Source organism: Scyliorhinus torazame, chromosome 9 (assembly GCF_047496885.1).
Source record: "Scyliorhinus torazame isolate Kashiwa2021f chromosome 9, sScyTor2.1, whole genome shotgun sequence".
Taxonomy (NCBI): Eukaryota; Metazoa; Chordata; class Chondrichthyes; order Carcharhiniformes; family Scyliorhinidae; genus Scyliorhinus; species Scyliorhinus torazame.
In genome coordinates this window covers 124,597,374-124,611,367 of record NC_092715.1, presented here as the reverse complement: position 1 = coordinate 124,611,367, position 13,994 = coordinate 124,597,374, and the positions used below count along the sequence as shown (strand labels likewise).

Below are 13,994 nucleotides of genomic sequence, written 5' to 3'. Positions count from 1 at the left end.
GGGGGGGCTGCCATTTAAGATGGTTAGAGACAGGTTTAGATACTAGGGGATTCAGGTAGCGAGGGAATGGGCGATGCTTCACAAATGGAATTTAACAAACTGGTGGAGGAGGCTAGGGAGGATCTCAAGAGGTGGGGCACGCTGTACTTGACTTTGCCAGGGAGAGTCCAAGAGGCGAAGATGAACATTCTGCCCAGGTTCCTGTCCATATTCCAGACACATCCCAATCTTTATACCGAAGGCCTTGTTTTAGAAACTGGACACTATTATTTCAGACTTTGCATGGTCAGGGAAGGTGCCCTGTTGCAGAGGCAGAAGCAGCAGGGAAGGTTGGTGTTGCCGAACCCTGCAATATTATTATTGGGCAGCGAACGTGGAGAATGTGAGGCGATGGTGGGAAGGAGAGGGGGTAGAATGGATTAGGGTTAAGGAGGAATGTTGTAGGGGGTCCAGCATAAGGGGTCTGGTGACGGCAGCATTGCCATTGGTGCCGGGCAGATACTCAGGGAGCCCGGTGGTGCAGTCCACGGTGAATATCTGGAACCAGCTGAAGAGGCACTTTAGGACAGAGGCGATGTCAGTGTTCATGGTGTTGTGTGAAAACCACGGTTTTCTGTCGGTGGGGGATAGATGACATGTATATAGGACAGATAAATATAGGACAGATGTCAGAGGTAGGTTCTTTACTCAGAGAGTAGTAAGGGCGTGGAATGCCCTGCCTGCAACAGTGGTGGACTCGCCAACACTACGGGCATTCAAATGGTCATTGGATAGGCATATGGACGATAAGGGAATAGTGCAGACGGGCTTTAGAGTGGTTTCACAGGTTGGCGCAACATCGAGGGCCGAAGGGCCTGTACTGCGCTGTAATGTTCTATGTTCTATGATCTATGTATAGGAAATGGAGAGAAGGGGCTGGTTCAGGTGAGGGATTGTATTCTGAAGAAGGGTTTGCCAGTATAGATGAATTGAAGGAGAGGGTAGAGCTCCCAAGAGGAAGTCAGTTTAGGTACCTGCAGGTCAGGGACTTCGCACGGATGGTTTGGAAAGAGTTCTCCAGGTTGCCGAGATACACCCTGCTGGAGCAACTGCTGCTTCCGGATGTGGAAGAGGAGGGCAGGATTGGAGACATATACATATGGCTGGGAGAACAGGGATGTGAGCGGGTGGTGAAGATTAAGGAGAAGTGGGAAGGGAAGCTGGGAGGAGAGATAAACTGGGGAGTATGGAGTGAGGTTCTACAAAGTGTAAATGCGACCTCCTTGTGTGCAAGGATGAGCCTGATACAGTTCAAGGTTGCACACAGGGTACATATGATACTGGCAAGAGTGAGAGAGAGGATCGTGGGCTGGATACAGCGAATCACGCACATATGTTCTGGGGCTGTGAAACGTTGGAGAGATTCTGGGCGGGAGTTTACACGGTGCTAGCAAGGATAGTGGGGGAAGAGGCTGAGCCGGACCCTTTGGTGGCGATATTTGGGGAAATCGGAGAAGCCGGAGCTGATGGAGGGGAGGAAGGTCGATGTTGTGGTCTTCCTTCTCGGATTGTCCAGCGACTAATTTTATTGGAGTGGAGGTCAGCAACGCCACCGGGGGTAGCGGACTGGCTGGGTGATTTATATGACTTTCTTCAGCTGGGAAAGATTAAATATGAGTTAAGGGGTTCAGCGGAGGGTTTTGAGGCAAGGTGGGGGATGTTAGTGACTGTGTTTGAGGAGTTGTTCGTCGCTGGGGGGGGGGGGGGGGGGGAGCGAGGTTGGGGGGGGGGGGGGATGGGGGGGGAGAAGAGGATGAAAAAGGGGAAACATTTGTACAAACTGCATCGTTGTATGTTGGGAAGTCTGTTTCCCGAACTGTTTATGTGCTGTAACTTTTCATATATGTTTGGAATAAAATACATTTTTTTTTAAAAGTTAAATATCACAAACCTTTATTTGAAAATTAACATTATCAATGAAAAATTTAGCATTCTACAAATTGTAAATTAGTTTTTCAGTACCGGTGTACGTGTACAGCAGTAATTATGAACTTAAGCTTTTAAAAATCCAGTTAGATCATATTCAATAAGGCGCTACAAGATTTTCTTTCCATTTACAGTGCAAAATTAAGTATAAAAGGGTACTTTTCATTAATTTAGTGATTTCTACTTGATTGCAGTCTCTAGGGACTTCAACAGCACACCTCACAATAAGCTTGACTTTGCCAGGGAGAGTCCAAGAGGTGAAGATGAACATTCTGCCCAGAACATTCTGACTTCAGGGGCGAAATTCTCCCCCAACGGCGGGATGCCCGCCGACTGGCGCCAAAGCCGGCGCCAATCAGACGGGCATCGCGCCGGCCCAAAGGCGCGGAAGTCTCCGCATCTTTGGCGGCCTAGCCCCAACATTGAGGGGCTAGGCCGACGCCGGAGGGATTTCCGCCCCGCCAGCTGGCGGAAATGGCGTTTGTTGCCCCGCCAGCTGGCGCGGAAATGCGGCGCATGCGCGGGAGCGTCAGCGGCCGCTGTCAGTTTCCCGGCGCATGCGCGGGAGCGTCAGCGGCCGCTGTCAGTTTCCCGCGCATGCGCAGTGGGGAGAGTCTCTTCTGCCTCCGCCATGGTAGAGGCCGTGGCGGAGGCGGAAGGGAAAGAGTGCCCCCACGGCACAGGCCCGCCCGCGGATCGGTGGGCCCTGATCGCGGGCCAGGCCACCGTGGGGGCACCCCCCCGGGGTCAGATCGCCCCACGCCCCCCACCCAGGACCCCGGAGCCCGCCCACGCCGCCTGGTCCCGCCGGTAAATACCAGGTTTGATTTACGTCGGCGGGACAGGCAATTCCTGGGCGGGACTTCGGCCCATCCGGGCCGGAGAATCCAGAGGGGGGTCCCGCCAACCGGCGCGGCCGGATTCCCGCCCCCGCCCAATCTCCGGGAGCGGAGACTTCGGCGGGGGCGGGGGCGGGATTCACGGCGGCCAACGGCCATTCTCCGACCCAGCGGGGGGTCGGAGAATGACGCCCCTCAATTCCCATGCTCAACTCCACACGTGTGGACTCCGTAATTTGAAATGAAATTAAATGAAAATTGCTAGTCACAAATAGGCTTCAAATGAAGTTACTGTGAAAAGCCCCTAGTCGCCACATTCCAGGGCCTGTTTGGGGACGCTGGTACGGGAATTGAACCTTGCTGCTGGCCTGCCTTAGTCTGCTTTCAAAGCCAGCGATTCAGCCGTGCTAAACCAGCCCCTGCCAGTTTCAGAGAATACGGACGGTGAATGCTGACAATTTCACCATCATTACTGTAAAACATTAGTCAATGTATCCTTACTGTTTGTGCATTATGCCTTTAAAATTACCATCAACATTCTCCTACCAACCACCATTATCAATGACTCCATCTGTAAACAAGCACAGTGAACACCACATTCCATCTCCATTAGAGCACTCAGGCTGAATTATTCAAGTTACATTATTTTTAAATATTACTTGGAGAGTGACTTTTCTTCCATTCCATAACAAATGCGATTGTATTCTTATTCTTGCACTCAAGAATGTCTTAAAAATTTTAGAAGGTTATTTATTTTTTTTATTGTTTGCATTTTGTGTAGCCAAGTGCAGCTGAAGTTCTTTACCAGATGGGTAGACAGCATTATGTTATTGGACTAGTAATCCAAAGATTTGGACTCATGATCTAGGGACAGGAGTTCAAATCCCAACACCGTCGCTGCTGAATTCAAATTCAATTAAATTTGGGGAAAAATCAGTCTCAATAATAATGACTGGCTTACCATAAACATCCTTGTGGTTCACTAATGCTCTTTAGGGAAGAAAGTCCGCTGATCTTATTCAATTTGCCCATCACATGACTCCAGACCCACAACATGGCTAATTCTTAACTGCTGTCTAAAATAGCCTAGCAAACCACTCAAATCATAATCCAACCACTATGGAAAAGTCAAAGAATAATAAGCACTGTGACGGATTTAAGTTATTCCGGACCTGATAATACTTTATTAATAACTTATGCTCTAGGTTAACCCACCAAAAGAGGGAAATCCGTTTCTCTGCTAAGACTCAAAATAGATCTCACGAAGGCAGAATGCTTTTCCGGGTCTCAGACAGTTAAACAGGATTTCAGTTACTTTTTACGGGAAAAGTTCAGATATGTCACTCATAACTAAATCGTTACCTCTGTCGTCGTGGGTCCAAGTCATTTAAGACTTCCTAAATGAGTGTCTAGGATTTTAAACTTTGAGAGTAAGACTGCACAGTATAATTTTAATCAAAGTATTTTTATTGTAAAATACTCCCAATAGATACATACAGAATTGCAGAGTTAAAAATATAAATTGATTAACAGTCTTTAGTTATCTGTTAATAATATAAAAACCCATTAACAGTCCTTGGTTATCTGCTAACGCATTAACTTAAGAGAATGTGATATCCAAAACATGGAAAATCCTAAAGTATCTCCTATCAATTTCTAATACATTTCCAGGAAGCTTAACAGAAACATACTTACAAAACCATGATGGTCTTTGTTTGACGAGGCAAGCTTGAAGAACAGAACTTTGACCCACACTCCCGCAGGGGAGTGAGAAGGTACCTCTCTGCCAAAATGCCCCTCTTTTTATACATAAAATCTTCTAATCGGTCAAGGACTGCTTCTGTTATCTTATCACTTATTGTTGGTTAATTGCCTATAGCCAAATAGCTAATTTGATGTATTATCATCAATATATGTTTTAATGATCTTAGTGTCTGCGTGAATGTCAGGTGTCTTAAGATATACTGGCAAAGAGGGACTCGTATAGAGATCTAGCTTTTTTCAGTGCTGTCACGTATCTTAGATATCAAAACAAACACTTATTTGAGGATGTTATTCTAAGTATCAAGAGTTATATAGTTAAGGAAGGATTTGTGTATTTATTTATCTGAAGAATTTCCTGTCCTCATGGTTTGAATACTTATTAGGTGCAGGGGAGTAATCCCAAAGAATTTATGGTGTCAAAGGAAGGTCTTTCTTATCCTGTATTAATGATCCTTTGAAACCAGCTCCGAGTTTCTCCCAGCAGGTGGTAACTTCTACATGACCTTTAGCTGAAGTGGTTTTATTCCACTTTGAATTAAAATTCTGATTGTATTAATTTCTGTTGCCTTATTTCAAAACGAATTCTGCGGCGAACGTGACATTCATCACAGTACCTGGCATCAGCGAAGAAGAAAATGCATCCAGCCAGTCGAACCTGCTAAGTTCTCTCTACTGACATCTGGGTACTTGTGTCAAAATTGGAAGAGCTGCCCCAATAGTCTCACTAAGCAAAAGCCTGCCTTAGTTATACACAAAGAATCAGCCAACATTCCAGACTCCTCCATTACAATTATTGATTATGGCCTACCCCATCGAGTCAAAGACAGACCAGGAAACCACTGCTGATTAAACTACTCACTCTCCTCCAGGTGATGAACCAATTGCCCTCAATGTTAAACACCACTTGGAAGAAGCACGAAGGATAGCAAGGGCACAAAAGAAATGTATTCTGGGCAAAAGACTTCAATGCTCATCACCAAGACTAGCTGGATGGTAGCATCACTAATGGCTGAATCTTGATGGACATAGCTGCCAGGCTTGACCATGGCAGATGGTCAGGGCAGCACGGTAGCATTGTGGGTAGCACAATTGCTTCACAGCTCCAGGGTCCCAGGTTCGATTCCGGCTTGGGTCACTGCCTGTGCGGAGTCTGCACATCCTCCCCGTGTGTGCGTGGGTTTCCTCCGGGTGCTCCGGTTTCCTCCCACAGTCCAAAGATGTGGAGGTTAGGTGGATTGGCTATGCTAAATTGCCCTTAGTGTCCAAAATTGCCCATAGTGTTGGGTGGGGTTGCTGGGTTATGGGGATAGGGTGCTCTTTCCAAGAGCCGGTGCAGACTCGATGGGCCGAATGGGCTCCTTCTGCACTGTAAATTCTATTTTTTTTTTTAATTCTATGGTGTGAACACAAATATGAGGAAAAGCTTACACAACCTAATTTTCACCAACCCACCTGTCACAGATGTATCTGTCCATGATGTAAGCATGAATAGCAGTAACCATTGCACAGTCATCATGGAGACAATCCTGTCTTCACCCTTCATCTTGTGTGGCAGAATTATGGTGCCGAATTGGTTAGATTCAGAATAGATCTAACAGTTCAAATCCATGAGGCACTGAGGGCATCAGCAGAATTGTATCCCAATATAATTTGCAGCCAATTCGTCTGGCATATCCCTTTATCTACCGCTATCAAACCATCAAGCCAGGGGAGAATAGAAGAACATTGCAGGAACAGCATCAGGCATACCTAAAAATTAGGCATCAACTTCGAGGCTATACCATAACATACTTGAGAACGTCATACTAAAAGCAGAAGCAGCATGCTCTAAACAGAGATAAGATATCCCATTCAACAGATCGGCTCAACCTCTATAGTCCTGGTAAATATAAACAAGTACGCGATGGAGGTCGGCCGGGGGGGGGGGGGGGGGGGGGGAAAGAGAGAGAGAGAGAGAGTGAGAGAGGGTGGTTAGCTGGTCATAGCTAGCATAAAGGAAGAAGATAACTGCTGTGGTTGTTGGAGGCAACCATTTCAGTCCGAAGACATTGCTAATGGTGTCTGATGCCCAACCACCTGCAGCTCCTTCGTGAATAATCGGCCCTCCACCACAGGGTCAAAAGTAAGAGTGTTTGCTCATGATTGCAGTGTTTAGCTTCATTTATAACTCGCCAGATATTAAAGCAGTCTGAGCCCACTTGCAGGAAGTCCTGGACAAAATACAGGACTGGGATGATAGGCTTGAAAGTAATATTCATACCATGCAAGGGTCAGGTAATAAGCATATCCAATAAGAGGGTCTAACCATCTCCCCCAGGACATTTAATGAGATTGCTACTGAATCCTTAATTACCCAACAGCCTGGGAATCACTACTAACCAGAAACTGAATGGGACCAGCCACGTAAATACTGCGGCTACAAGAGCAGGTCAGAGACTGAGAATTCTGCAACGATCAACCCAAGATGGCGCCGGAGCATGGCACTCTGCGAGCTCTCTCACAGATTCTCTTCTTACATCTCCTATAACCGTACTAATCTACCTTATGTTGCCCTTTTACGTATTTTCTTTTCTTTTACTGAGCGATTTGTTTGAACTGCACGCAGAAAAATACCACTAAGAAGTTATCTAAGGATTTTGTAGCCGTCCACTTGACTGGTACCCCATCGACCACCATAAACTTGCAATTCTTCCAACAACATCACACAGGAGCAGCAGTGTGTATCTACAAGATGCAGCAACTTGCCGAAAATTCTTTTCACAGCACCTCCCAAACCCGGACTCTCCATCACCCGGAAGAACAAGAGCAGCAGATGCATGGGAATACAATCACCTCCACATTCCCCTTCAGGTTATGCACCTCAGAAACAGGTTGCAGTTCTTTGTCGCTGGATCAAAATTCCAAAACTATCTACCTAACAGCACTGTGGGGTTTTACCACCACCTGCTCCAGTGTAATTAGTGACAATAAATGCTGGCCTTTCTAGCAATGCCTGCATCTCATTAATGCAGTTTTTTAAAACTTACTAACAATGACATAAAAGAATCTTCAACATCCACTGAACAGGTGGCATGTTTTAAAGTATTATCCATTTGAGGGGAATTCAGAGAATGCACTCCTCACTCATTCAGGTTTACACTGAAGCTGCAGTATAAATATGGCACGAACCAGACACCTGTATTTGGAGTAATACTGATCTTTGCATTGATTACTTTTTATATCATCCCTATTATAATTCCCATAATATAAATGCAATATAATCCAAGAGATCACAGTAGTTCTGAAATCCCATTTAACAAAGCAGTTTCTGCAGATACTAAACAAATAGTTTTGAATTTTTGAAATAAAACTGAAATAAACCAAAATAATTTGCCATCTGCGCAACTGATGCTATGAAAAAGTGCAGACATTGAAACAGAATTCAGCTACTTATTACAGCACAAACTAATTCTTAAATAATTAATGGCTGTTTCAGCCATTGTTGTAATTAACTGGTTTTCTTAACTGTAAAGAAACAAACCACAAATGAATTGAACAGATCCAAAACTGATCAAAAGAGAAAATATATTTTTACTATAACTGCAATACCTTTTAAAACCAACTTAATTTTGTGCAATAATCCATCTCAAGCGTCAAACCAAAAATAGGAAAACGCGCCTTCGTTGATCACGGAAACCAAATAAGCACCTTTATGATAATTAACAATAGGAATCAAAACCTTTTCCTGGTTAGCCTGGAGCTAAAATCCAATTATTTATAGAAGCAAAATTGTTCAAATAGTTGAGGTCACAGTAAGTGATATTATATAGTTGGCATCAATGCACAGCACCTCCCTATTCAAATTGATGTAAGCAGTGTAGCCCAATTTGGAAATAACCACCAGGGTTTCCTTCTTCTGCAATTGCCAACCCACAATTTCAGAACTAAAGTGAATAGGAGAAAAAATAAGGGCTGAGGAGCATAGAAGCGGAACTCAGCTAAAGTGAATGTGGGCAAGATATGCAAGGACATTGGATCACCCAAGAACTTTTGAAACTTCCAAATGTTCTGAATGTTAGACCAGAGGAAACAGCAGAACCAACTCGCCTAACATTATGCTGGAGAGCAACACTGTGCATCAGCTCAAATTGTTCCAATTTCAAAGTGATCATTTGAAATTTAATGAGCTCAGCATTCTAAAACCATGCCATACAACTATTCTCAATCAACTGATAATTTGAATCCAGTAATGTTTTACCCAAGAAAAAGAAAAAAATAATGCGCATCAAAACAGTAAGGAAATATCAGTTAAAAGTTGTGCTTCACAGAAATGGCTTGGCTCCAAACAAAATGATGATTATGTCCACACAATTATTTGCACCAAACATTGAAAATTAAATCAACTGCAAACATCCACAAACATTTGATTTTCACAGCTAACACAGGGAACTCAAACAGCAATTTTGAGCAGTTGTATGCAGTTATATAATTTAATGATTAAGAAGAATAAAATAAGACAATAATTTATGAATTGAGTAGTGACATAATGTTAAAAAGTAGCTGATATCACTAGTGTAAAAGACCTGAATTACAACACAATGTCTCAGACTAAATGGCATTTGTTCAGAAAATAAAGGTAAATATGGATGTTTAACTTAATGTTTCTGTGCCTTGAAGGCTAAAACTTATCACAGAATAATAGTGCAGAAGAGGCCCTTCGGCCAATCGAGTCTGCACAGACGCTGTATAAAGACACCTTCCCTGTCTATCTAGTCCGATTTGTCAGTCCCACTTTGTCCATAGCCTTGAATGTTATGACATGCCAAGTGCTCATCCAGGTACTTTTTAAAGGATATGAGACAACCCACCTTTATCACCCTCCCAGGCAGTGCATTCCAGACCTTCACCACCCTCTGGGTTAAAAAGATTTTTCCTCAAATCCTCCCTAAACCTCCTGTCCCTCACCTTGAACTTGTGTCCCCTCTTAACTGACCCTTAAACTAAGGGAAACAGCTGCTCCCTATCCAGCCTGTCCATGCTCTTCATAATCTTGTACACTTCGATCAGGCTCATTCCTCTCGGCTCCAGTGAAAACAACCCAAGCCTATCGGATCTCTATTCATAACTTAAATGTTCCATCCCAGGCAACATCCTGGTGAATCGCCTCCGCACCCCCTCCAGTACAATCACATCCTTCACATAATGCCGCGACCAAAATTGCACACAGTACCCCAGCGTGTTTATTCATAGATCTCTGAAGACAGAAGGGTAGGTTAATAGGGTGGTGAAAAAGGTATATGGGACTTGCCTTTATGAATCGAGGCATAGATTACAAAAGCAGGGAGGTAATGATGGAGCTGTATGGAACTTTGGTGAGGCCATAGCTGGAGTACTGCGTGCATTTATGGTTGCCATATTATATGTCTAGCTCTGCCTTTAAAAAATGTTTTTCTTAGATTCATACTGGACTAAGGCGTTTGTACGTGCGGGGATTGGTTAAGTTCCAAATGTGTTACTGTTGTGTTTAGAGGGGGCTACAGTGTGAAGAATAAATAAAAGGTATAGCATGTGGGTGTTGCTCAGCAACTGAGGGCCCTTTTAGGAGAAAAAGTATTTTAAAGTTTAGTTTTAGCTGGATATATTGCAGTTGCAGACAGAACACTGGGGAGTGAACATCTCTCAACTCTACCAAAAGAAAGACTGGGCAGGACATGGGAATAAGCAAGATGCAGGCTTCCTAAGAAACAAGATACAATTCAGATAACCAGGAATTGAAACAGCAAAGCTGTCTCAGATTACTGGAGTTAAGAGAAAAAGGCCAAGGTATTGTTCAGAAGAATTTAACGACGAGCTTGGTGCCACAGTGATTAGCACTGCTGCCTCACAGCACCAGGGTTCAATTACAGCCTTTGATGACTGTGTGTGGTGTGAAGTTTGCACTTTCTCCCCGTGTCACCATGGGTTTCCTCCGGGAGCTCCGGTTTCTTCCCAGAGTCCAAACATGTGTAGGTGATGTGGATTTGTTAAGCTAATTGTCCCTTCGTGTCCAAACAAAGGTTGGTGGGGTTACAGGGAGGGCGTGGATGGGGTGCTCCTTCGGAGGGTTGGTGCAGACTTGATGGGCCAAATGGCCTCAGTCTGCACTGTGGGAATTCTAGAAGTTAAAGAGACAATGCAATAACCAGAATTAAAAGAGGACAGCAGACATCAGAGGTAAATTAAATGCTTGATGCCATTTTAATGCAGTCTGGGAACCGCGAGTTAAAGCAATTACGAACAGTTGGTACAGCAGTCAAGTCAAGGAAATCATAAAGGAGTTGGTGCAAAATCTTTGACTGGATTTTTCTGCTAAAAGTGGAGTGCCAGCTTTGTTTAAAAAGTGTCTTTTGGAGAGCCTGAATTGTATTTTGGAATGGAAACCATTACTTGAGAGCATGATTGCGAACAAAGATTTCAAAGCATGTTCTCTTTTGGAAGTGCAGTTTAGAAAATCTCATGACAATCATCGAGGGAGGGAGGGGTGAGATTCGGAGGAGAAATCCACATTCACTGAGGTTCGGAGTGGAGAGTCTTTTTGGCCACAGCCATCATGTGTGTTTAAAGGGAATGTGTGTTACTAAGACCGTTGTAGCTTAAGATATACTTCATAATCATGTTAATCTTAAAATCGTTGTGTATTTGCTAAACAAGGGGTGGCGTAAAGAAGTACTATCTCATAATCCAATTTTTCCATGTTTAATAAATGTTTTTTTTCCTCTTGTTTTAAAACTAGTTAGCAGGCCTTTTACTCCATTCCTCCACGTTTTATAAAGAAAAACATTACAGCCATTTGAGCCAGGGTTCCATTCTGGAATCTTCCTATCTAATTATATCTGTTCCAAAAACAGCAGTTGCACAGAATCACTCAACTACTCTGTACCCTGTCAGAATGATTTCAGCGACTCTCCCTCAGTCAGTCAGATGGTTTAGAGTCCAAATCCCACTCCAGAGACCCGAGCACAAAAGCCTGGGCTGACACTCCAGTACGGGGCAGCACAGTATCATTGTGGATAGCACAATTGCTTCACAGCTCCAGGGTCCCAGGTTCGATTCCGGCTTGGGTCACTGTCTGTGCGGAGTCTGCACATCCTCCCCGTGTGTGGGTGGGTTTCCTGCGGGTGCTTCGGTTTCCTCCCACAGTCCAAAGATGTGCAGGTTAGGTGGATTGGCCGTGATAAATTGCCCTTAGTGTCCAAAATTGCCCTTAGTGTTGGGTGGGGTTGCTGGGTTGTGGGGATAGGGTGGAGGTGTTGACCTTGAGTGGGGTACTCTTTCCAGGAGCTGGTGCAGACTCGATGGGTCGAGTGACCTCCTTCTGCACTGTAAATTCTATGATAATCTATGATTACAAAGGGAATGCTGCACTGTCAGAGGTACTGAAAAATGTTAATATCTGCTCTCTAAGGTGGGATATAAAAGATCCCGAAGCACTATTTTGAAGATAAGGAAGTTATCTGTGGTGCTCAAGTCATTCAATCCTCAAACATCAACAAATTCAAGGCCAGATTATCTAATTGTGCTCAAATTGACTGCCATGTTTCCTGCAGTGAAGAAGAAATATCTCATTGGCTGAAAGTGTTTTGGGACAGTTTAGAGCTATTTTATGTCATTGACTGTGCCAGCAAAGAATCATAGAATTTACAGTGCATTCTGCCCATCGAGTCTGCAACGGCCCTTGGAAAGCACATCCTACTTAAGTCCACACCTCCACCCTATCCCCAGTTTAGATTTGTGAATGGCACGGCTTTGTTTGTAATACTAATTGGGGTCTCCCAAAACATTATTTTGGCAGGAATAATGGAGTTTTTCCAATTCGCTCATCAACACAATTCAACATTAACTATTAATGTACCATTGTATCAGACTTTGCTGTCGCTGGGTCGCTCTTCTCACCCCAATTAAAAACCAAACTGATACAGGGTAGCCACTGTTGTCTTTAAGATCACAGTATCTTTCCAAAATACTCAAGTTCGAAAACTTTCGATAAATTCAAAACTCGCGAGCTAATTTGATCTTCGTTTTCCCTGGCCTCTACGTATGTTTCATGAGCTGCTTTGTCAAACAAACTCTTGGTGCAGCTGATGTCTCATTTCGTGCACCCTGGGCTGCGAGATCAAGGGAATTGCTGGCAAGCGGACCTGAACAGCAGCATTTCGAAACAGTCCCGTATTCTGTGTAATTCTACACTCTGTAATGTTTCGAACAGTACTACAGGATTAATTCAGCAATTTTGAAAAATATGCTGCATGCTTTAAAAAAAAAAAAATCCCACAAAATAACTACACGCGCACAAACAATCCTGGGAATCAAAACACGCCAAGTGGGATTTGAGCAGAGTGCTGGAGTGAAGTGGAGAGGCTCTGCTCGTCCCCTGTGATTGCCCAATATTGACGATCCCCCTTAAAAGCGCCAGATGCCTTCCTTATCCTTATCCTCACCTCCGGCTGTTCTTGCCGCGAACCCTGGTTTGGAATGTGGCCTGGAGCGCGTGTCCCCCGCGGGGGGGGGGGGGGGGGGGTCACTCTCCTGACGGATCGCACGCGGAAGTTGACAGTTTAACGGCCCCTTTCTGCCGGCTCCCCTTATACTCACATAGTGCTCATAGAACTTGGAGAGGCGCGGCTTGCCGTGGTTGTTAAATATCAGAATGGCTTTAATCATGACGACTGGACTGCTTTTCTCCCGTGACAGCGGGAAGCGAAAGGGAATTTCTCCGAAACATGAACGAACGGACAGGAGTGGGTGGAACGGAATCCACAGGAAACTCCCCCATCCGTAAGGCCTTTAATGGCGATGGCAGCCGCGAACGTTCAAGACCGGCCGCAGAAAGTAATTGTGCTATTTCGAAATGCCAACGACCGAGTGGCATGCGGGCGTTATTTTTGGCATGCCTGATTTCGTTTCGAAATGGGAATCTTCAACAAAAAAAAAAATATCTACCTAAATTAGGCAGCGTTTATTCGTCGTTTGGTCAGCTTGCTTAAAGCGTGCCACACGCATTAAACCACAATTGCAGCAGTGGGCTGTACCCTCCTCGTCATTACACTTATCCAGGCTGGAAGTGACTTCGTGATCCTCTGAGTGTTGTGTATTGCACTAAGTAAAACTAACAAGTACTCAACTGCAGGCAATTTTATTTACACTTCTCCAAAAGAGAGGCCATATAACAAAATCTTGCAATACGCAGCGCTGTCCCTGACTTAAAAACGTTACAGTAAGAAGTCTTACAGCACCAGGTTAAAGTCCAACAGGTTTATTTCGTAAACATAGCTCCTTCCTCATTCACCTGAGGAAGGAGCAATGCTCTGAAAGCTATTGATTCAAAACAAACCTGTTGGACTTTAACCTGGTGCTATAAGACTTCTTACCGTGCTCACCCCAGTCCAACGCTGGCATCTCCACATCTTA

General features: G+C 44.4%; 1 protein-coding gene across 4 annotated transcripts in view; it reads right to left on the bottom strand.

Moving 5' to 3' along the window:
* LOC140429465 (AP-3 complex subunit sigma-1) overlaps positions 1-13,440 on the bottom strand; it is a 109,947-nt gene extending 96,507 nt beyond the window's left edge. Inside the window, exon 1 of one of the 4 annotated variants that reach the window (XM_072516493.1) lies at positions 13,179-13,440. In XM_072516493.1, the coding sequence (XP_072372594.1) occupies positions 13,179-13,247 (69 nt within the window). In that variant the 5' untranslated portion in view covers positions 13,248-13,440. The remainder of the gene's footprint in view (positions 1-13,178) is intronic. The other 3 variants (XM_072516491.1, XM_072516492.1, XM_072516490.1) reach the window with 3 other exon arrangements.
* Between the last annotated feature and the right edge of the window lie 554 nt (positions 13,441-13,994).